General features: G+C 35.5%; 1 protein-coding gene across 11 annotated transcripts in view; it reads right to left on the bottom strand.

Annotated features, from left to right (window-relative positions):
• Positions 1-25,532, bottom strand: part of ETV1 (ETS variant transcription factor 1) — a 96,586-nt gene that overhangs the window by 25,536 nt on the left and 45,518 nt on the right. For all 11 annotated transcript variants that reach the window (XM_077856719.1, XM_077856723.1, XM_077856717.1 and 8 more), the window contains 3 exons: positions 21,112-21,241; positions 18,294-18,482; positions 14,048-14,295 (listed from right to left, as the gene is read on the bottom strand). In XM_077856719.1, the coding sequence (XP_077712845.1) occupies positions 14,048-14,295; positions 18,294-18,482; positions 21,112-21,241 (567 nt within the window). The remainder of the gene's footprint in view (positions 1-14,047; positions 14,296-18,293; positions 18,483-21,111; positions 21,242-25,532) is intronic.

Here is a 25,532-nt window from a genome sequence, read left to right as displayed (position 1 = left end):
TAATGCACCCGTGAATGTAGGGGCAGTTAAGAAGAAGAGTAAACGAACACCCCAAACTATCTGATTTGATTAGTCTGCACCTTTAGAAGCAGGGTTAAAATTGCCTTTCAATTTGCAGGTATGAAACTAAAAAGTTGACTTTTCTGTCTCGAATTTTAAAGCCATAATGGGAAATACAGGGCTGACTTGGGGAACGTCACCAAAGGTTTGACCACAAAGCGGAGTTTTGAATTTGCACACCTTATATAGCCATACACTGCTCTGATTTGCAGATTCACATACTGCTGCCCAGAGGTACAGAAGGAACGATCACCTTCAGGGCATGGTTTGCCTAAACCTTCTAGGAGCTGTATTAGGCCAGATCAGAGACAAAATATTTGCCACGACCATCTGAACCATCCCTACAGTTGGCTGGAATTATTATCAAGTAGTGTGCAAACCTAGAAATATTTGATATTGTAAACTTTGAACAAGGAGGAAAAATGCCTCTCACTGGATGCTTTTGGTTAAATTGTTGTAGCAATAATCAGTGTGATAATATAATAATGCATTCAAGTCTCTGAGAGTAAATGAGAAATCCCTATAAAACAGGAATAAGTCCAATGTTGTATTTTAATGTGATTTTACTTTCATATGAATACACAATGGAAAAAGATTGATTTTCTGACCTCTTGAGGAGGTGATATGACAAAATTAAGTCTACCTAAACTTTTGTGTAATACACTAATGATGGTGGAAAACTTGGCACATTAAATGTCCAGGAGAAAATATGTTTGTGGACATACATCTGAAATTATGAGATATTTAGTGAAAAATATGTGTGGATATGTATTAATTCAGTGCATACAGAAGAGTTCAAACAAGTTTTTCAAAAACATATATCTATTATCTTAAGAAATACTGAGTTGTACCATGAACTAACGACACTATTTGCATTCAAGAAAGATGAACATTGTGACATATCTTGCCAAAGTTTTAGCCATCTTAAATTTCATGTTTTACAGTTTTGTTTGTTTCTTCCCATTTCCTGGCACAGAGTTTAAAATCCAAAGCTTAATTAATTAATTAATTAATTAATTAAAATAAAATCCAAAGCTTTTCTAGAGTGCATAAATAAGTTTTATGAAGATGTATTTAAATGCAAATACATTCACATATACGGTAGTGTAGCATCCTTTTACTATGCATTTCCACTTGCCCCATGAATAGATTTCATGGTTTTTTAATTGAGATTATTTAATTGAGAAAATTATATATCGTATTGTTTCTGAAAAGGATACTAAGGGGAAGGAATTATTCTTACAACCATATGATCTGTCCATGATAGAACAAATCTAAAAGCAATAAACTCTAAAAGTAAGGCCCAGGCTGAATATGGCTGAATTTGCTTGAGAAAGAAGGCAAGTGGGATGACACAAAGATGAAGTTTTGTAAGACTTGTTTGCCTTCAGTCACAAAAGCTCTACATGGATGTAATAACATCTTAGTCACTGGACCTTATTAAAAAAGGCAAAAAAGTTGGAGTTGGCTAAAATCTTAAGAAGAGAATGATGAATTTACTATGACCTCATTCACACTTAGATGGAATCTTTTACATTAGGATTTTTAGTCAACTGTGAATATAAATAATGTAAAATCTGCAGAGATATTCTCTTCCACCGCAGCTCAGAGATCTATTGTTGATACATTATGAGGACAGAAAGATTACCATGTTAGTCTTTATATGCCTAGTGTACTGTTTGCAAAAAAAAAAAAAAAAAAAAAAAAGTAATGCTGTTATCTGCATTCAGGTACACATAAAGGCTACTTAACATGAACTAAACAGTATAGAAAAGTGTAGCTATGAGACCACAAACTTCTCTTGTAAGCATGTGGGTTTCGAGGGGGGACCGTATCCTCCACAAGTAATGGCCAGATTCAGGTTTCGCTCATATGATCTAGTAAGCTGACAATTTTACAAGTTTTAGAAGCCTGTGAAGGTTTTATTAAGTTAGAGTTAAAAGTAAAATTGAAGTGATAGGAAATATAAGAACAATTGTAACTGTTTATTAGGTATTATTGTACTCTGACAGTTCACCGAAGTTTATAAGAAAATATTGCCATTAGCTGTTAAAACAGGGCTACAAAAGAATTCTGAAGAAGGGAAGGTTGTAATGTTGAGTTTCAATACTGAATTGTTCCCCTTTGGAATCTATGTGATGTGAAGCAAACGCATCACGAATTGCTTTGTCCTCTCCCTTTCATCTCTCCTTGGATCACTGTAATATTCAGATATCTATTTTACTTGTTCTGAGCATGAATAATACTAGTGTGGAGTTCTGTGTGATGGCTTCACTCTGTTGCAGACACTGTATTAGTACAGTATCCTGTTGATCTTGCACAATAAGATGATCTTCCCAGAAGAATCTCTCTCTCACTTTGTCTTATCCACTAGCCCCCAAGAGGGTATTGGTGAATGTTAGAAATAATAATGGCATCTTATTCAAGGACTGGCAGTCTTTCAGGAAATCTCTAGAAGTAGTCAAGATAAAATTACATCTACAGAAATCCCATACTATTACCTGGATTCCTGCTACTATACATCTTAGTAACTTTACAAACATAACCATATCCAGTCCTTACAAAAACAGAAAGGCATAGGAATCATCTGCCCCTTTTTTATAAATGAGGAAACGGAGGACAAAAGGTGCAACAACACATGCTTAGTATGACAAAGAGAGTAAACAGTCATCAGGCCCAGAATTTAGTATAATATTTCCAGTGTCATACAAAGTGGGTGGTTTTGTTTTTTTAATGCTAAGAATAACAAAAACATGTGGATGAAGCAGTACATGGTGGAGGCTCACATTGAAATGAAGGGTCACCAGAATGAAGTACTCAAACCTACTTCTCCAAATTCAAGAAAATGGTAAATAAATCACAATGGCACATGCTTGCCATCCTCTCGGTTTTGTTTTGGTTGATTTTCACATCTATCTTTGAATACCACTCTTTGTAAAATTTTCCAGACTTTATTCAAAACAATTAACTAAAAATCCTAACACACGATAAAAACAATTATCATCTATTTAATGTGACAACAATTTCTTGAGAATGTTTCAATTAAATGATCTATGTGTTAGTTAAAAATAGTTTATGGAAATAAAGTCTTCCTTTTCCTCTAAACTATTAAATAGTTAACTCACTTAAGTATACAAATCCTTTAAATGAAAAAAAATTCTGTAATGTTTTATACCTAAAAATGTATATTCAAATACTTTTAAAAAATAAATAACACTTATCTTACCTCTCTCGTTCTCATTCATATGAACACACACATGCATGCATGCTCACACACACACACACACGCACAGATCCAAATATGCATCCATAAACTGTTTCATTTAATTTCAAATCTCAGTTATACATATAAAAACAGTTGTCTGTTCATTCCATCTACTTGCAATAAGCAGTTCTAGGCCTAACCATCCTAATGGTCTTCTTTAAAAAGAAACTAAAAATCCTACACCACAGAAGTACTCTCCCCTCCCCCTTAAATTTCCTTTTTGACGCTAGTATAACTCACAAGCAGATTATCTCTCCCTTCCCCCTTTCCTGCCTGCAAAATCCAAGTTAGACAAACACTGTGTGGCTGAAATGACATATTTGAATGGAATTCAGACCCACCAGTTCCTGTTTATGTTTCTGATTTGAGAATGTTGTCTTCTCATTCACTATACATTAGGAACACTGCAAGGCCATAAATAGTGTTGGGTTACATGCAGGCAGGACCAATGAGCATTAATCATTACTTCCAGTCAACTGGCAAAAGCAGCAGCTGACGGAACACTACACCCTTCAGCTCCGTGTAAATGGACATTCCAGAGAGTAAGAGTGTGTGTGTGTGTGTGTGTGTGTGTGTGTTTCCTTTCAGTCTCCATTTTATGAATGAAACTCCAGGCTCTATAGAGTCCATTCATGTAAGACAAATGCTTACAGGGCTCTGCCCCCAGGGATCAATCAGTCATGGGTAAAACTGATATGATTGGTTTAAGACAGGCTTCAGCCTTCCATTACTGACTTAAAATGCAGTCCCTGTCCATTTGACCTGTGTTAATGCATAAAGAGTAAATCCAGACCATAGTCTCAATTCTCAAATCAAATCACTAGCCAGTGCCACTTACTGTAACTGTAGATTTAGAGCATATTTAAGTATTTCTTAGAAAAAGCGAGAGTGGACCTGAGTACTGTTTTGGGAGATTTGCTATTTTAACTCGGAAAACTGAGGAAAACCCGTATGTGGCATGCTGGACAATAAAAAGCAAAGTCAAGTTGTGAGGCCAATCCCTGACCTTTGTAATAACAAAATCAACTAGGAAGGCATCACTGTCACTTTTCACAATTGAAGCACCTAAAAATCTGAGATTAAATGATCTGCTCGTCCACAAATCACTGGCTGAGTAAAAGAAAATTATCTTTGGATGTTAGAGAAACAGAATGTTAACATTTTCTGAAGGATCAATAGCTCATTCCTTTAAATTCCCAAGTGATTCTCCAGTTGAATTTCTTGAAGCAATAGTTTTAAAGTTAGGATGGGGAGGAAAAAAAAAAAAAGAGCTGCCATGTTTCAGGAGAAAATGTAACCATAAGCAAATGATGCTTGCTAATGGAATAGGGCCAAGCGTTGGCCTCTGGGAGTGTTGAGTATCAGGTACAAAAAGCCAAAGTTCATGAAACTGTAACCATCACTACACTGGAAATTACTAAAGATGGTAATGCTTAAAAATATCTAGAGTTTTTAGAAGGAAAAAAGCTATTCATGAGCAATTATGGGAATGATTTGTGATGAGTTAGCCATATACCAAACACTGTTATACACAAAATAGGTTTTATCAGCCATCCATCTGTAACTTGGACATTGACTCAAGAGGGTAGAGACCACTTCTCTCTTCCACTGACTTGAAGCCATCTCGGAAAACAGTTGTAGTCAACAATCTCTATATATATCTTTAAACAATTTCTCACAAAATCTTTACCATGCCTATTAAAGAAGGAATGAGGAGAAATGAAAAAGATGCCTCGTCTTTGGCTTTAAAACTGTGAAGGACTGTCTACTGTGGCCTAATGACTATTTAATACATATCTTTCAATTTCTAATATCTGATTAATAAAAGAGCAGAGAATATGTAAAGTTACCAAGATATTTTGGAATTCAAAATTGAAACACCTGGCAACATCAGGCAGGAAGATAATAAAGAATTCTATCATCTCCCAGCCGAGAAAACAGGGAGCAGAGGCAAGACCACTGAAGAGTGAACATATACTGAATTATTAATTTCTAAATAACACTCTTTATTCAAGGCTTTAATTTTTTTTCTTCTATTTCATGTAGTCAAAAGACATGTAAATAAATGATGAAATTAAGCTGAATAGTTTCAAAGGTAATATTTCATATTTAGAAATTTTAAAAGTATAATTATTGGCCATAGAACCTTCCATTTTGGAGATGAGGAAGCCTGCTGGTTTATGGCAAGCCCGGATGTTTAAAATAAGTATCAGGAGCCCTTACTCCCTCTGTTCCATCTGACTTTAATTAGCATTTTTCGACAGTTTCCTTTTGTAATCACTACATTCCTTGTGTTTCTGGAACAATATGTTTGGTTGTTTACTTATGTGTAACTCAATTGTTCAGAAAAAAATGTATAAAAATTTATTAGAAAATAATGCATGAGGTCAGTATCTCTAAAATGTATGTCTCCACTTGTAAATAAATAATAAAACATCATTTTAAAAAATAATAAGCACTGATGACAACACTTGGGAGATCCTACTCTCATAGTAGTAGTAGTAGTAACAATCATTCTAGTAATAATTTAGAGATAAACTACTAGGGAACTGTGGTCTTCTGAATTTTGTTCTTTTGTTTTCACTTTTTTGAAATTTTGTATAAGTTGAATCAATTGACTGAGGCCCTAACGAATTTTCTCTGAACTCATAAAGCAATATTTACTTATATTTCCATGTGGTTGCAGAAAATAATCATGTTCACCTTGCTCAGTTATCCACTTATTTCAACCTGTATCTTTAAAAAAAAAAAAAAATTTATTCATTTATTCATGAGAGACAGAAAGAGAGGCAGAGACACAGGCATCCCACAAGGAGCCGGATGCAGGACTCCATCCTGGAACCCAAGAATCACGCTCTGAGCTGAAGGAAGACGCCCAAGCACTGAGCCACTCAGGTGGCTCTCAACCTGTAACTTTCACTTTAAAACCTTATAAACGTTGCAAAGGGAATCCCAAACAAGCCTCCCTAGAAGCAGCATAAGGAATTACTTGACTACTCTTCCTATGATTGACTAAGATGCGTAGCCAGCCACCAACACAGAATAACAATGACAATCGAAAAATCTTCCTCCATTGCCATTTGAGAAACCTGAGAGTATTTATATTTAATTCTCTTGTCTAAAGTGCCAGCTTGGGCCCATATAAGTCCCAGATATATCTGTCAGTTCTGACAGCTGAAAGTTGAACGTATTCTTAGTTTTCACATACTAAACATGAAGTAAATATGTTTTCAGTACTTATTTCATCATTTCTATGCCTATATAATGTTTCTACATGCTAAAGACAGAAAATCTTTCTCTAAATTTAAAGATTTGTCTATTGGCCTTTGTCAAAGTCCTAAGGTGACAAAGAAGGATATAGGGAAACTCGGGAAGGCTGCTTGGGTAAAGAATGGGTTTAAAAACAGAGGATGGAAAAGTCCTACCTTATTTTTCCAAATGTAAGCTTTCCTTATATCTGTTTTATATAATGTGGTCCCTTATAAGCTTTCTGGTGAAATGTGGATTCAGCTGATCAAAGTTTGAAAAGACTGGTCTAGTTAAATTTTAAGCCTCTGAGAGCAATCAAAAAAAGTTTTTTTTTAAAGATTTTATTTTTAAGTAATCTCTGTACCCAACATGGGGCTGGAACCTGCAACCTCGTGATCAGTCCCATGCTCTATTGACTGAGCCAGACAGGATAGCCCTGAGCTATGAAAAATTTCAACAAAGTGGGCAGCCCTGGTGGCTTAGCGGTTTCGCGCCACCTTTGGCCCGGGGCGTGATCCTGGAGACCCAGGATCGAGTCCCACGTTGGGCTCCCTGCATGGAACCTACTTCTCCCTCTGCCTGTGTCTCTGCCTCTCTCTCTCTCCCTCTGTGTCTCTCATGAATAAATAAATAAATTTTTTTTAAAAATTCAACAAAGTATGAGTGATACCCAATAAATAGGCCTATATAAGTCTAAGTCCATATATAATCCAAGCATTTTAGAGCTGGATGAGCTGTTAATTAGCTGACTTTTCCTTCCAATTATTACTAAGCTTTTTCCAGAAGGCCTACTATGAAAAGTCACTTCCTTGACAACCTCAACTCTTGATAATACTTCTATTTTTTTAAACAGGAAACAATATATTTTAATCTCCTAAATGTCATTGGAGGCCTCATGTTTTCCTACCTTACAACAGTGAGCACTTAATAATTAGATATGAATTTCAGGATCAGCTAATGTAAAAAGTACACCCCCCAAATTAGGAAAAGCACACCTTTAGTCTCAAAGCAGATGCTTTCATTGCTCTGGATCAGGAAGAGCTTTTAAAAACCATATAGAAACTTGGTCTGGGGGAATCCCTGGTGGTTTAGTGCCTGTCTTCAGCCCAGGGAGTGATCCTGGAGTCCGGGGATCGAGTCCCACATCGGGCTCCCTGCATGGAGCCTGCTTCTATCTCTATGTCTCTGCCTCTCTCTGTGTGTGTCTCTCATGAATAAATAAATAAAATCTTTAAAAAAAAAAAAAAAAGAAACTTGGTCTGAAAATTAGAGCATAAGATCAATAATATATGTAAGAAATGGTGGATTAAAGTACCTTATTTTCTATAACTGTGTAGAAAAATGGTGGTGAACAGTGTACTAAACTAAGACTAAGAAAATGTTGTTTCTAGTTTTGTTTCATGAAATCCCTGTGTCCCTGGAGGTAAGTCAACAGGAGTGAACCCCAGGCATTTTATCTGAACAACTGAGGCATGGGGAAGGAATGTTAACTAAGTGACCTCCAAGAGCTTTCAGGAGTTTAAAAATTTCTAATTTTCTGAAACAACTATTTGTGTCAACTTCCTAATTTAAAATACTGTTAACAACCTTTACCACCACATACATGTTACATGCCTCCAAACTGAAGGAAGGCCTCATCAGTACCTGCAGATTGGCCCTAAAAAACACCATTAAAAAATATAAAGCACTTTCTTTGGGAGACACATGATGTCCACTTCCTCTACTACCCACTCCTTCTAATTCCTCCTTTCCTGAAGGTCAAGACTTAACTCCCATTTTTTGATGGGACACCTTTCTTTATGTCCTTAAAAGGTTCTCCTATTCCCCTCTCCATCTTGTAGATTAAACAGCTCCCCCACATGGCTGGGAGGCATCTTTTAAACTAATTAGAGTAATAGAATAGGCCCTATTCTACATAGAATAAGACTAAAAAAAAAATCTTATTCATGTGATCGCCCTCCAATCAACTCCTAGGTTGAGATTTTTAGTGCACCCCAAAATGCAAAGGAACAAAGCACCAATCATGGATTGCAAACAACGTGCAGAAATGAACCAGAAACCCACTGAGTAGCATATTAATTCTGTTCCCACCTTTAAGGCAGTCCTGGACACAAACTAATAGCAAGCCAGCTGGGTTTGAAACATGTGGGACTCTAATATCCTTTACTTAGCGCTTTTTTCACTTAAAGGACTGATGTAATTAATTTGGACACTTCTTCAACCTCAACTAGGTTGATATTTTAAACTACAGTCCTTATTCTATCTGATTAGAAAAGAAGTAGCTAAACTCTACCAAGTACTGTTAAAATGCAAAGCACTTTATAGACCTAATAAAATTGTTTAGACTATCACCACCCATATCGAGCCACAGTATATCCATATTGGGTCTTATTTTGCATGAGTCCTACCTTATACGTGTCATATTCTTTTTTACTCAGGTCTCATTTCATTATTTTTTTTTAAAGATTTTATTTTTAAGTAAACTTTACATCCAACATGGTGCTTGAATTCACAACCCTGAGATGAAGAGTCACAGGCTCTACCAACTGAGCCAGCCAGGTGCTCCTCATTCAATATTTTTTAAAAACCTGACTTCAAATGGCTGCATAATATTTCCCTTACGGAGGGCTATAACTTATTCTACCATTCAATACTATATATTTATAACACTTCTCTCTCACTCCAACACTCATTGTGCCCTCCACTGCTTAACATAATTTCCAGAGGAAAATGACCTGATCACAGTGTATGAGTGTATGAATATCATGTGCTGATACTTTCTTGAGTCAAACTTTAGTTTCATGTGCTCATCACTCCCTTAAAAATACTACCCTGTAAACTATCAAAAAAAAAAAAAAAAGGAAAGGAAAGGAAAGGAAAGGAAAGGAAAGGAAAGGAAAGGAAAGGAAAGGAAAGGAAAGGAAGGAAAGGAAAGGCAGAAAAAAAGGAGAAGAAGAGAAGAGAGAAGAGAGAAGAGAAGAGAAAGAGAAGAGAAAGAAAAAAAGAAAAGAAAAGAAAAAAAAGAAAAGAAAGAAGAAAAAAAAAGAAAAGAAAAGAAAGAAAAGAAAAGAAAAGAAAAGAAAAGAAAAGAAAAGAAAAGAAAAGAAAAGAAAAGAAAAGAAAAGGACCAACCACCAACCAATCAACTAACACAAACAACTCCACAATGAAATATGTTGCTCTGGGTGTGGGTGCCTGGGTGGCTCAGCTGGTTTAAGTAGCTGGCTGCCTTCGGCTCAGGTCATGATCCTGGAGTCTGGAACTGAGCCCCACATCAAGCTCCCCGCTCAGTGGGGAGTCTGCTTCTCCCTCTCCCTCTGCCTGCTGCTGGTGTTCTCTCTCTCTCTCTCTCAAATAAATCAATTAAATCTTTAAAAAAAATATGTTGTTTTGAATACATAAAGCACTTGCCTCGTTGGGCATTGTGAATCTGCAACACCTCATATGCAAACATGAAAACGGGAAAATAACTATGATTCTATGAAAATGGGCCATTGCATACGGCACTCGCACTGACTCAACCCTTTTAATGTAGTCACCTGGCCATTAGGGCAAGAAAGAGAAAATCACGTTGGATTCAGGTGAAACTAACCAACTAACAAAAAACCTGTGCATTGCTTTGTGCAGTACTATTAGGCTAGAGAAGAGGAGAAAGAAAACAATAATAACAGATGTAATTGTTTAGAACTTAATATCCTAATAGAATCATGATTACACTGTACTGGGTCACCAAATTGGTCCTAAGTATCATTTTTTTTGAGTCTTCTTAGTGTCTTCTGATCCAGGTTTTCTTCTCTTTTCCCGAAGAAAAATTTCTACTCTACTAACATAATATTTTGCATTTTTTAGCTTGAATATTCGGCAATTGAAATTGCATTCCTGTAATTATAATTATAACTAATAGACCTTCCATTTCCCATGTCATAATTAATGTCAGGCTTTATTAGAGCATAATCATGCTGCCTTTTCACTTACAAAGCTTCTTTTATTTTCACAACATTTATGTTATATTGAATTAAGCAATAAAGAGTTCTAGAGGCCTCCTGAAATGAAAATCTCTGGATCACAGATGCCGAGTAAACTATGAAACGTTTTTGCATTGTTTTTAAATCACATAAACTATGTTCTAATGTCCCATTTGTTCAATGTTAGTAAGTGAACCAAGAAATCAATGATCCAGTGATAAATACATTAAATTCTCTAAAAAGGTTATTGAATGTGCTCTCAGCAAAGATGAAAGAACTAATGACCACAAAACAAAATATCTGGAGATCATACTTGCTGACTGCAGTGTATAAATGTATGACATATGCAGATGTGTCACTACTGAACTGCAGTGATTTGGTGGCCAGGAAAATACATTTTGATACTTGTATATTAATTTTTCACAGGCACTGGTTACAAACTGTTACTTAAGTTTTTTTAGACCACAACCAGAAGATACAACTTTGCAATTTAACTACTGAAACAAGGCAGCCCCGGTGGCGCTGCCTTCAGCCCAGGGCCTGATGCTGGGGTCCCAGGATGGAGTCCCACATCGGGCTCCCTGCATGGAGCCTGCTTCTCCCTCTGCCTGTGCCTCTGCCTCTCTCTCTCTCTGTGTCTCTATGAATAAAATAAATAAAATCTAAAAAAAAAAAAAAATACTGAAACAAAACACAACTGTATCTTATTGGCAATACTGAAATTAGAATTCAAAGGTGCTATTCAACTACTTTAGTGGCCTGCAATAGAATTTAGCGAGAAGAAAGGAATATAAATTAACAGCTTCTCAAATATTAAACAACTATTCTACAAGTCATTTGCCAGATATATGGTACACCTAACAATAGACATACCCTATATACCTTTAAAACAGGATACTAGACAGTTACTGACAGAATGACTATGTCCCCCACAATTCATTACAGATGCCCTAATGCCCAGTATGACCAAATTTGGAGATGCGGCCTATGAGGGTTGAATTAGGTCATGAGGGTGGGACCCCCATGACAGAATCAGTGCTGTTATAAGAAGAGGGATCAGAGCTTGCTTACTCTCTCTCTCTCTGCCACATAAAAGGACACAGTGAGAAAGGAGCCATCTGCAAGCCAGAAAGAGGGCCCTTCCCAGGAATTAATTCTGCTGGCACCGTGATCTTAGGACACCCCAACCTGTAGAATTGTGAGAAATAAATATATGTTGTTTAAGCTTCCCGGTCAATGGTAATTTACTATTGCAGCCTGAGCTAAGACATGGACTATGCTTTTTTGGCTAGAGCTGTGCTTTTGAGGGTCAGACAGTGACCAGCTCTGAAGTTCATATTACGTATGACCCACAAATAATGCATCTTCTCAAGAAAAGTTACACATGCTCAACACCATGTTATACATAATTTTGCATGAAACATAAATGTAAGGCAAAGATACATATATATATTTATATATATTTATATATATGGAGCTAACTACAGAATCAAGAAAATGGTTTCAGTGTAAATCTTGCTATACATAAAAACATTTCTACAACACACAGAGATACTCTCTAAATGCTATGCTTTATAAGTCCTTTTGAACAAATTATTTTGGCTATTTTATATGATTTCCATGTAAAGATTCTTGAAATCATGGTGACTTCAAAAAAATGTGCAGCCAATAAAAATAGGGTTTTGGGGAAAAAAGAGAACATCAGTTAAAAGGATTTTATATTTACAGAGAAAAATGAATCCTATCTATAATAAAATCCATTATATTATAGGACTCTTACTTATGGACATAAACTATGGACAAATATAAGAAGTTCTAAACTGAAACTGCTATGGTACATTTCAGGTACATTTAGTCCCCAAATTACAGAGCATTACAGACAAGCATTCAAATGAAGGCTTCATGCCATATGTTTAAATTTTTTTAAATTGTAAACCAACCAACAGATAAGTAAATATGTCTTCTCCTCTGATGCCCTGGAAATATATCATTTACAACAACCTAGAAGGCCACATCAAATTTAGAATTTGAGGAAAACTCTAAGATTAGCGTTAGAATAGAATGGTATAGAACCAGTTTCTAGTCTTCAGAATCTAGCTCACCCTGTTTCCTTTCTCTTTTCCCATCCCTTAACCTCACATTGTGCCATATACCATGAGGGCCTCACACACAGTGACATGGGCACATCCAAGCTCCATCCTCATTCTACTACAAACAGCTACCCGGTGGACCTAGAAGTGAACACAAGAATGATGTGTTCTGCCTTCAGAAAACTGAGCCTGGGATGAAACTGTTCAGGCTCTGGAAGTGGACTTAGGGCCAATTAGGCAGGGGATTCAGGGGCCCTTGGTAGTTGGTGCTCTTTCTAGAAGTGGAAGTATGACCTCTGAGTAGGCAATTCCTCTTGCAAAGAAGAATAGTGGCCAAAGGAAGACTCTGAGTTGTAGGGCTCCTGCTTGCTGAGCTTCAAGGGCAGTTTATAATGAAGTAGGGAATAAATAAATAAATAAATAAATGAATGAATAAATAAATAAATAAAGCAGGTAACTTTATGCAAGTTAAAAACTCAAATTAGAGACAATTTTTTCCTCAAGTAGATATGATAGAAAAATCAGCAATTATTCCTAGAGAAGCAACAGTTTCCTCACAGAGAACATCCATAATGTTGCATCTAAATGAGAAAATTATGCCATTTTCAAGTATTTCCAAGTTCACAACCATCTATTACAATGTTAATAGTGTTTTGTAGGAGCATGGTACCCTTTTTATAAGCATTAGCTTTTATTTCATACTTTCTTTCAAAATTTCTGAGATGTCTGAAAAGCTGGCATCCTGATTTTGAGATTATAACAGGTAAAAATGAGGTGAGTTAAGTAATTCTTCTAAAGTCTCAAGGTCACATGTTGGTGAAGTTGGTCATCATACTTATAACCGACTTGCATTTCCTTACTTTCAGAAGACTCCTTTTCTCCATCTTGATATATTATTCTATGGGAGCTTTCTGGTTCAGTGAGACCAAAGCTAAGCTCTATGAATTAACCATTTTGAAACTCTTCTTCTAATATGTAAGAATCCTTACTTCTGGACCATTGGAATCTTGCCATCAATAAAGGAAAAAACAGTTATAAGCAATAAATTGAGCCAATACAAAAGAATATTACTTTCTGGAAGCATTGTCACTAAATAATGCTACAGTAGCAAAATGGAAAGAAAGCTCAAAATTAAGAGAAGAATTACAATGTTACTCTCTTGGACTGAGAGTGTGCCTAATTTTACAAATTACACTTCTCGTTGGACTGGATTCATATCTAGACACTATTTCAACCATTGGCTCAAGCCAAAATGGTTTAATAGTCCAACTTCATATAGAGAGGAGGATTCAAAGAAAGGATAAAATCAGGAAGATTCCACACCAAATGGTCATGTGCTGCTTATTCTGATGCCAACACTAATCAAGTGACAAGCAAGTGTAAAGATGTTTTAAATGTCACTTAAAGCATGGGCCTACCTGAATCATATGCAAAGTCTCTGGGTTCCTGTTTAATCATCAGAGGAGGAGGGAAGCTTTGGCTGGCTGCACCACCAACCATGGTGTTGTGTTCGTACACTGGGTCGTGGTACTCCTGCTTAAAGCCTTGAGGTGGGAAGGGGATGTTTGGCTCAGACATCTGCCGTTGGTACATAGGACGTCCTTCCCTTGGCATTGTCGGCAAAGGAGGAAAAGAATTACAGGGTTCAGAAAGCTGGCGGCGAAATCTGGGAAATAAGAGAGCATGTTTTAAATAAAAAGGTAAAAACCCATACTGCTTAAAATACTGATACAATTTTCAACTGTTTGATTAATGAGCATGATACCAACTGTCCCGAAGTGCAAATCTTTAACAAGGACTAGATTTCTCCTTCCTAGGGGCACCATGTTTTAAAATCATAATATGACTTGTGTTCCTTGATAATCTGTCTCTTGAAGCACCATTTTAGTACACTACAGTGAATTAAAGGTGTGTTCTGAGTAGGGATAGGAGAACAGTGTACTGTTTTGAGGAAACACACATCCTAACAGCTAAAATTCTAAACAAACTGGATCATTTACTAAATTTCCATATTAATAGAGTCTCAAGTAATTATATACAGAAAAAACAAACCAGGAAAAACAGAATCTGATTCCAAATTGCATCCTTTGTCCCTTAGCTGTTACCAAGCTAATCAACAAACATACCAAAGATCAACCAGGTTTTTATTAACCTACTTATTGGTTTTCCTTCCCTTACCATCAGTTATTGAGGAAGCAAGAGAGGAATGACCTTCCTCTCAAATGGCAGGATTCTTAAATCACCAATAATGTTCTAAAAACATTGTATTCTGGTGAGAAATAAAATGGGAAATTTTACAGAGACTAAAATCTAAGCTGGTTTTTAAAAGACCACCTCTTTAGCATCAAACAACAGCATGGAATACATCAGCTTCCGATACCTTCAAAGAAGATATCGGATTGATAAAAAAAAAAATAAGCATCAAATATACAGCAGGCCTCCAAAGATGAAAACAAGATGTATGTGTTGAGTAGACTTAGGACAGGTTGCCCTGTAAGGTCATGAGAAAGTTCTGAGGCCTCACTAGAAGGCTGGCGGCGAATCCCCATCTTCCTTCCTTCTTGGTTATGCTGTGTAATGATTGGCTAATCACATAATCGTTTGGTTCTGTGTTTCTCATCCATAATATCATTGACCCACCACAAAGATGTGGATTAATTAAAGATTTAAAAGTACTCTAAAATGCCCCAAGAGTGCTTAAAAATAACCTACCCAACATTTCTCTGAGCAAATATAAACCTATTAACTGATCCCCTGCCCCCAACACTAAAAGCATTCCTGAGACTTTAATTTGGAAAGTTAACATTTAATTTTGGTAACATTAAATGAAAATAAGGTAAAAGCTAAAGAATGGCAAAGCAATCACTTCAGCATTTCTACAAACGCTCTTTCCTCTCTATCCTGTGATTTAACTCTAAGTTTACTGGCTGCCATAGAAAGCACTGAAATTCCACCTACACCTGCAGAAAACAAACTTAGAAACTCGGATATTGCAAAACAGGCTGACTGGCACTGCATTCATTTCCCTTCTCTTGCTTATTTCATTAGCCAAAAAAAGAAACAGAAATTATCATTAAGAACTGTCAAGGAGTGAATCAGAAAATTGTAACTTGAAGTTAAAATAAGAAACCAGCTCACTCGTGAAGCCTTAAATGGAAGTTAATAATACTTATATTGAAAGCTTTGTAAGGAATCAAGCCATTTGTTATTACGAGTCAACCCCATTCTGGTTGGTACCTGCTGAGGACTGCATATATATGTAACATGCATGCTGCATAGGAAGCTACAAGTGTCTCGTGCCATTCTTAGGAGACACTGGGCAATGATAAAAGTAAAGGGACTCAAGGAGCTTCTAGGAGAGAGTTAATGGGTAAGGAGAGCACACTGATGATTCTTGGATACAGAAAAACAGTGTATAAGTGGAGGGAAACACTGACAAAGAGAGACAGGGCTCCTGCACAGTGGGTTTAGGAACACGTGCCAAAGGGCTGGCCCAAGGAACAGAATGAGCCTGAGGAAAGGAAGCAGGGGTGCAGCCCAGTTGGCCATAAAGCATTCCCAGAGTGAGGTGGGGTGCCTGGGCTGGAGGGGGCTATTTGGAGAAAGGATCTGTTCCCAGAGCAAATTTGCTATTTATAACTGAGGGACTGTCATTTGTTGGCTAGAACCCTCCAAGAAATCCTCCTCAGAAACATACGGCTTCAGAGATTTTCCTGGGATTGGCCAGCTGGTCCTGTCCTCAAAACTCAGTAGGGGGCAGTGGGAAAAGACCCTGAGCTTCCCTCTTCTAGTTCCGGGCCGGCTGTTCTCAGTCTCAAATATTTGACTTCAAGTGGAGAAACTAAAATGGATTTGGCTAAAGCATTTCAAGTTAGGTCACCTAAACACAGGCATTCTGCTGGTTCAGCAGTCACCTTCCCTAAGAAATAAGTGCTCCACGCAAAGGGCCAACATCACAAGCTGTAATGCCTATGCTCACTGCAAGCCCAAGAGCCTCAAGAATTGGGGACTCTGGGAAGTCACCAGAAGTGGACAAAATAAAACTGGCTTTTCTTGTTTGGACTCCTTCTTCCTTCCAGTTCTGCACAATGTGCATCTGTTGAATGGCCCACCCTGCAATAAGATTTCTTTCATCTGTATTTACAAAACTGTTTACACAGATGCACATACCATCATGCGCTGACAAGGTCTCAAGTCTACGGAGTGAAAAGGGAAAGATCATAGGAGGCATTTCATAACCAAAGCACAAGAGGACTTAGTGATGGAAACAAAGGTAGAAAAAATCCGGCTTAGTTTCACATTATAAAGAATGCTTTTATCTTATCCATCATACCAAAAGAGATTTAACTGCATTTGAGATTGAATCACATTAAATAACCTATAAAAAAGTAGATCTGAGTATTTCTGTATTTTCAGAAAGTTGCTAGTGACACATCTTCTGGTTTCCTTTGCTGATCCAGAGGATTCCTTTGGCTGAGTTATTTTTACAATGGTGTGTCAGAGCCAGTTTGCACTGGCTTATTGTTAAATTTTCAGAAATACTGTGAGCCAATTGTTAAACACAGGATTATTAAGAATTAAATGATGTCAATGTATAACTTTCTAAAAATTATATTAAAAACAAAGACAATAAGTACTCAAAACTCACCGCTTACAAATTATTTTACTACATTTTACTACTAATTATGCTCTGGAGCTTAAGTCTATTTTATCTAAACAGCAGAAATACTAAATAAAGGTATCCTACTACAGATCTCTTTCTGACTCGACCTTCAGGGCTGTCACAAAGACAGCTTGGAATCGGAATATTTACATCACAGACTTATCAAATGCTACAGATGACGTCTTCTGGCTTTTGTCCCATCAAGCCCATTGTTAAACATTTCCCAGCACACCACTGGCTCTATATAATTACAAGGCAGAAGGGAAAGGAAGGATGCTGTATACAATCAACCTGTGTTTTAAGCTGTATTATTAAAAGTGCTAAAGGTACTCCAATATTTTATTTAAATATGAATTCATCTCTAGGAGTCCAGAATTATCCACTGCAGCAAACTCCTTAGCTCCACGTTCTGGCTCTTGCCTTCCTTCTAAGTAATAATAATTCAGTCCCTATCTCTTTACTTTATATTCGAAGTGTCCAGGGTCATGCATCTAGTGACATTAAATATTCATCACTTGGAAAGGATGGAAAATAGTTTTAATCAAGTAAGTTCTATTCTGCAAAACTATGTACAGCTAAACCATTCAATCTAAGGTAAAGAACCTAATTCCATAAGCCACCTACTAAAATTAGTCTCCTAACTTTATAGAACAAGTACACACATATGCTCATAAAAATGGGATGATCTGATTTAAAGTTTAAGTGAGGCAATTTAATTCAGGCAAAGCGAAAGGGAAATGTTCAAATGTCAGTATATAGATTAATTTTCCACTTTAGCAACCAATTTAAATGTTTATAAAAGGAATGTTTATAAATGACCTTCTCCACAAATTATTTATAACTACAGATAGAGCAAGCTCTTTCTAAAAATATTTTGCAAAGATGTGCAAAATTAATATGCTCACCTTAAATCTACCATAGGTCCTAAGAATTGGTAACAGGAATTTCTTTCAAGATGCTAAAAACATTAAAAAAAAAAAAAAATAGTACTTGCAGTTTACCTGTGGTCCATGGGGTAGCTGCTGTCTTGTATGGGCTGCGAAGGAGGGAGGTGAGCTGGGAAGGTGCGGTCAGGCTTCGGAGTGTGAGTGGAGTTTGGAGATGCATGATGTAGTGGGGACACTGGGGTGCTGGACGGTGTTGGGGGATTGGAGGGCCTCATTCCCACTTGTGGCTTCTGATCATAGGCACTACCCGAGGAACAAAAGAGAAGAGCACATTTGTTTCTTTGGAACGATTAAACAATTTTTCTTCCAACCCAAGAAAAGCAAAAAATATTCCAGGCTCAAGTTATAAGAAAGTGAGAATTTTAAATCTATTGGTTTTTTTGTAATCCTAAAACACATAATCTTTAGAATCACCCAACACTTAAGCAGAGAAGAGGATAATCAATATATAACTCGGTATCAGCATGAAGAGAAAAATGTGTGTTTCAATTACTACACAAACAACTTTGCATATGGAAAATCACTAAGAGAGAAGTGGAACTATGGAAATAATTATTGATGTATCTATTCTTGATATGCCTTCTTAAGCAAGTTGGATAGAGCTTTCCTAAGTCATTAAATATTTCTGATATTATCATTGTTCCATATCACATAAGATTTTAGAACAAGACACTAACCTCAGTTTCATAAGATGGAGACCATTCCTGGCTTGCCTTTATTTGTGATATAATTTTAAGAAGGCATTCCTTTTGCCTTATTTTCATTTTTTTATATAAAATAAATGATGCCTGGCATTAACTTCCTCACATGGGATAATAAAGAGTAATGAGGCAAATTAAACTGTCTCTGATATAGTTAAATTTTCTTGGAGTATAAGAATAGGTACAAAATGAGGTTCTTAAAAATAAAATCCTATTATCATAGTCTAACTTCTAAACACAATTACCAAAGAATAAAACGAGTAAGCCTGTTTTTACATACACTATGAATTTAAGTTGCTTTCCTTTGTGTAGCTCTTGGGAATATGATTTAACGAATTTTCCTAATCTAAAAACTAATTTACTGAGAATAAATTTTACTAATATTACTGAATAAGAAAGGTATTTCTAGGTTAAAATAATATATTTTCTTTCAAAATAAAAAGCAATTATCAATACATAGTTTTGCTTCTTAAAAAAGAAACATTCTTTTTGGATTAACTTATGTAATAATTTATTCAGTTGCCACATCTATACCACAGAATTACATCCAAGTGCAAAAATACTTCACAGAAGTGTAGGAGTGTGTGCTGGGTAAGTCAACTGTTGGTTTTAAAACAAAGTCAACAGTACTCATATTATGTTTGGTTCTACCTATTTCCCTTACCAATATTTCTGAATGAGAAACCACCTCTTCTACAAAATAGTTTGCCTGTCTCGTGCCCTATAAAGAAAAAAAAAAAAAAGATCTATCTTCTGCCCTGGGACACTACTTTTTTTTCTTCTGTGAAATACTGTATTGAGTTGTCTTGTTTGTATAGAGATGGAAGTACTAGAATTTAACCCATACATTGCTGTGGAAATTATCGGTCTCCAAGAAGAACCTCAAAATATTCAGGTGAGGAATGTCAGGTATGTCATCCAAAGCAGTAGCAATTTCACAGTTACACATCTGATCAGTACCGAAATGCAATGACAATTCTACATATCTGGTTCATTAACTTGAAATTTTTCAGTATGTTAAATAATTATTCTGTGAATATACTAATCTAAAAGAGAGAATGCAAAAATAAAAACACTATAAATAAAAGTCAGATTGATCAATATGATTTTTAACTGAACTCAGTATGCTTTATGCTTTAAGAGCTTCTACAAGAGATCTTTTTAAATAAAAGCTTTGCAGTTTTAAGTAAGCTGGCTCATAATTCCAGGCTCTGGTAATCTTCCTAAAAAAGCATACATAAAAGACAAGTTTATAAGAACAAATAGCAATAGAATATCCCAACACTGGTCAGCTGCCATGAAATTGCACCATTCTAAGTTTCTTGAATCTTATATATCTTGGATATAACACTACATGCTGCAAATAGATGAGAAAATAGAACACTTTTTGGATCATAATGTATTATGAACTTGAATCTATGTAACTTCTAAAACTGCAAATATTTGTAGTCATTTTTATAAGTTTCCAAATGAGGTCCTTTTAAGAACTAAGTTTCTACTGTAATTGAGAATAATGATGCTCAATATACAGAGCCAACTTCTCCTCATGCAATTAGAGGACAATATGAAAAGTAACAGAATGCAATTTACTATGAAGGGTTTTTAATGAACATATATGTTATCAAATCTTCTAACAAATGAACAAAGTGATTTTACTGCTCCACCCTTTATTATCATCAAAAGGAACAACTGGCTTTTTAATAGATAATAGCCTGTACTAAGCCTTATAAAATTCTAACTTTATTGCAATTCTCCAGGAACACATCTTATAGATCATCTGCAAAGCCTGTCAGATAACTAATGTACTGCTCAGACCTGCCAAATGTTTCATTTTTTTCTACAGACTCTATCTAAAGTGCATAATGCATTCATTCTAATGAGAACTTTCAATAGCTGTTCATGCCAAGGAAGACCCTCTTCAAATCCAGGATGCATTACTACAGTAGAAAAGCAACTAATGATTTGGATGAAAATTATTGCTTTAAAATGATTCTAAAAGGTACGATCAGATAGTGTACAGTTCTTCAGAGTTTGGCTGAACACATTACCTAATTAGCTTGTTATCTGCTAAAGATGTAATTCATATAAAATAGAACTTGAGAACTGATACTATTCTGGATTTTTAGTTCTAATTAAAACCACCACCCTCTATATCCACCTGATGGCTTTACCTGACATTATACAGGCACTTCTCTCCATAGCTGAATTTAAAGGGCTGCTCCTGACTGCAGGCAGACCCAAGTTCTGAACATGGACTGTGGGGTTCCTTCTTGATTTTCAGTGGTAGGCCATGAAAAGCCACTAGAAAACAAAACAAAAATATCCACACAAATTAAATGTAGTTAGAAATTAAGTAATCTGTTCGACTTCTCTTGGTTAAAATGTCACTAACATTTCATACTGAAAAAGAAAAATCACATTTAGTGAATTTCATGGAAGAAAGATTCTAGAGAATCTCTGTAACTACATTCTTTTTCTGCTTTTACTGTTTAACAAAACGCATGCTTGAACTCTCATTACTTAAAGTGAATTACTTATAATTTGCTTAGCTGTATTAACAAAATTAGAAGCTCAGTTTTCAGAAAGTTTTAAAAACATTTCCAAAAAATTCAGTGATTAAAGAAGAAAACTGATTATCTAAGAATTAAGTGAGGACTAAAACACAATTTTCAGTGTCTTTGAAAGGAAAATATCTTGAGCCCATCAATAGTAATGGTTTCATGGAATGGCAATTGAACTATAAGAAAGAAAATCAAAGTGCAGGTCCAGTGGTAACTGATGAAAGTTTGGGCAAACAATTCAATGTCTCTGAGGCCAATGCTCATTTATAAAATAACTCTGCTAACTCTACTTAGAAGAATTATGAGATAAAATGTGAGAAATATGTGAAAATGATATGTCAAATGTAATCTACCACAAAATAATTCTTCTGTATCAAAGGCTATTTTCTCCTTTTTCATATGACTTAATGGTTATACTTATTATATATTAATGCTTAATATAATATAAAGATCATATAAAATATGAAGGCTAGAGGAATATGTATGTTTGGGAAGAAACAGCTTTAAAGCCAATACATAACACTATATATATTTTCATTCTTCTTTATGAAATTGAAAACAATTCCTGTTAGAGATCCTATTAGAAGTTTTAGTATAAAAGGAAAATTAGTAAAAAGATACACATGAGAATGGATTTTATTTTCATGTACGATATACACAAATGATTAATCAAGAAAGAAACACAAGAAGAATAAACATTTGGGAGATTAATTCTAACTCCTTTAAGAATTGGAATTAAAACACAAAATACTAAGTCTGTATTCTATACAGGACAGTATGACAAGAGAAACTTCATGGTTTATGATGCCATTCAATCTTGATTGTGATATAACAAGCATTATAAATTTGTACTCATTTGAATGTCGTATATAATTTAACATAATAATTTGATATCAAGAACTACCAAGCTATAGGCAAATATATGCTACTTGTTAAAATACATGTATATGATTTTGAAAGAAATGTTCTATGGTATTCAAAAGCCATCTGAAACATTGTAGAGTATACATTTGCCAAAGAAATAGGCACATTTCACCTAAATTAGTTATCTAAGAAAAATTTAACAAAAAGTAATAAAATAATTCCAGTGGATGGTCTATTTGAAAGTATTTTCTTGATATACTCTGAGTTTAACATGCCTACTTAAAATAGAGAGTAGAGGAACAGAAACAAAGGAGAAATTACATGTGTTTTCACATGTCAAGGGATTCATGCTCACTAACTTTAACAAGTCAGAAGTTATTGAGACAGAAGAGATATGAGAACATGAGGACTTGTTAGGATTCTAATTGGAAAAAAAAACTATAAAAAGGCAATTTGGTAACAAGACATCTAAATATGGCCTGGATATTAGATATTTAAGAAATTACTGTTAATTTGTTGGATGTGATAACGGAATGGTAATTACACAAAAAAAGATTTAATGTTAGAGATTCATACAGTGTTTAGAGAAAATAATTAGATGTCTGAGATTTTCTTTAAAATAGTCTAGAGGGTGGCTGGGTGGCTCAATAATTGAGTATCTGCCTTTGGCTCAGAGCGTGATCCCAGAGTCCCGGGATGGAGTCCCATATCAGGCTTTCCTGTGTGGAGCCTGCTTCTCCCTCTGCCTATGTCTCTGCCTCTATCTGTGTGTCTCTCATAAATAAATAAATAAAATCTTTAAAAATAATAGTAAAATAAAAGTCTAGAAAAATGTATGAAAGATGAATCAAATTAGAAAAATATTGATAAATGTTTAAAGCTGATTGATGGGTAGGTGGGAATTCATTACATTATTCTCTTTACCTTTAACTCTCAAATTTGCATGATAAAAACTTTTTAAAATGTGAAAAAATCCACAAAAGATTTAAAGTAGTATTGAATAAGAAAATTTTCTGCCTGTGTGGGTTTGTGTACTGCTTCTTAGAATGACAAATATTGTATGATGAAACCACTGACTATACATTTGTTGCTTTCTTAACAAATAGTTTTCAACTATTTACTACTTCTTTGAACATATACAGTAAAATGGTATGCCCAAGTTCAGCACTTTGGGTTACGTATTGGGTTTTACACTTTTCTTAAGAAAAAGCAGTAGCAACACATCAGGAACTCAATTTGTCATTCAAAGTAGTACCAAATCATTATACCTGAGAGACTGCATCTAACTTGTATGGATAAAATAGGTGAGACTTCAAGAATAAATATACAGTATGATGTAAAGTGTATTATATTTATCAAAATACCAGATCTATCACAAACTACTATTATATCCAATAGTAGTGTATCTTAAAAGTCTTTGAGGCCTTGAGAGAGAATAGGGTTAGTGAATGGGACTCTAAAAGCACTAACCATAAAAGAGAATAACCTACAAATTATGCTTCACTGAGATTAAGAACGTCTCTTCATCAAAAACACTATTAAAAGACTACAGAGTAAGCCACAAACTCCAAGAAGATGTTTTCAATAGAGAGATGACAAAAAGTTCATATTCACCATAATAAGAATCACTACAAATTTAAGACAAAACAAATGACCCAATTAAAAATGGTCAAAAGCCTTGAACAGGCAGTTCATAAAATAAAACATCCAAATCGTAAAACAAACAAATGAACAACAATAAAAAGCCTATGTAAAAAGGTATTCAACATCTTTACTTATCAGGAAAATGCAAATGAAACCACATAAGATTATCATTATACACACACTGGAATGGCTAAGCTCCAAAAGACTGACATTACCAAGTTTTGAAGAAGACCTAGAGCCAACAGGAACTTTTATATATGCTGCTGAGAGTATAAATTGGTATTAGCACTTTGGCAAACTCTTTGGCAGCATCCACTAAGGCTGCAATATAAATGTACCCATAACCCAGTCATTTCACTATTAGGGACAGATCCAAGAGAAGGGACTGCATATGTTCACACAAAGCCATGTCTAAGAATGTTCATGGCAGCTTTATTCAAAATAGCAAAAACTGGACAAATTCAAATGTTCGTTAGCAGGAAAATGGGTAAATGATTCATGGCATATTCATACAATGAAATACTATGCAGGAACAACAATGAACAAATTACTGACTCATGTAGAAATATAGATGGTCTCATAGACGTGGAGTGGAGTAAAACAAGTCAAACACAAAAGAGTATGTAGGAGTAAAACAAGTCAAACACAAAAGAGTACGTAGTAAGTTCATTTCAAGAACAGACCAAACTGACAGTGAAAAAATTCCCTTCCATTGGTAGATGGGAATGTTAATCACTGAGAAAGGGCAATAGTAACCTGCTACAGTGCTGGGAATACTTATACCTTGCTCTGAGTGCCACTTCTATGAATGTACAAATATGTAAAATTCATCAAACTGTGCAGTTAAAAACTTACATAATAATGACAGCATATCCCAACTAAAATGTTTTTTTTTTTTATTTTATTTTTTATTTTTTATTTTTTCCAACTAAAATGTTAAAGAAAATATGAGGGGCAACAAGCAATGCTACACAACTTAAAATACTTGAACATGTCTGGCCTCTTCTTCCAGCAGACCCATCTGAGAATGGGTCTTAGAAATGTGTTTTATTTTTGACTGGACAGGATAAATCATTCCAGATGAGTCAGGGGAGGAATGACAAATCTGGGGTGCCATCAGGAATGGCTGCTAGCATAACGGTAGACTCCTATCAAAGTATCCACTGATATCAACTTAGAAGAAAAAGTACTATCCATCCTAGTGAATACACTGCCTGCAGCTCTACTGCTTTCAGACTGGTTCCATGAGCTTCCTCAATTGACTTAAGATGAAAGGATGTAAGGAACCCTCCAAAGCTATCAGAGGCAAGTTGATCCCAAATCTGACCAATCATAAAATTTAACCAGGTACTTTTGAGAAAAACAAAACAAAACAAGACAGAACTGGGACTCCCAGGCCTGAGATGTTATAGGTTGAATTAGGTCCCCTCCAAAATTCATGTTAAAGTCCTAATCCCAGTACAACTCATGATGTAACCTTCTGAGAAGATTAGTTAAGATCAGGTCATTAGGGTGGAATCTAA

The sequence above is a fragment of the Canis aureus genome, chromosome 18, assembly GCF_053574225.1.
Source record: "Canis aureus isolate CA01 chromosome 18, VMU_Caureus_v.1.0, whole genome shotgun sequence".
In the NCBI taxonomy this organism is placed as follows: domain Eukaryota; kingdom Metazoa; phylum Chordata; class Mammalia; order Carnivora; family Canidae; genus Canis; species Canis aureus.
This window is presented reverse-complemented; position numbering and strand designations above follow the sequence as displayed.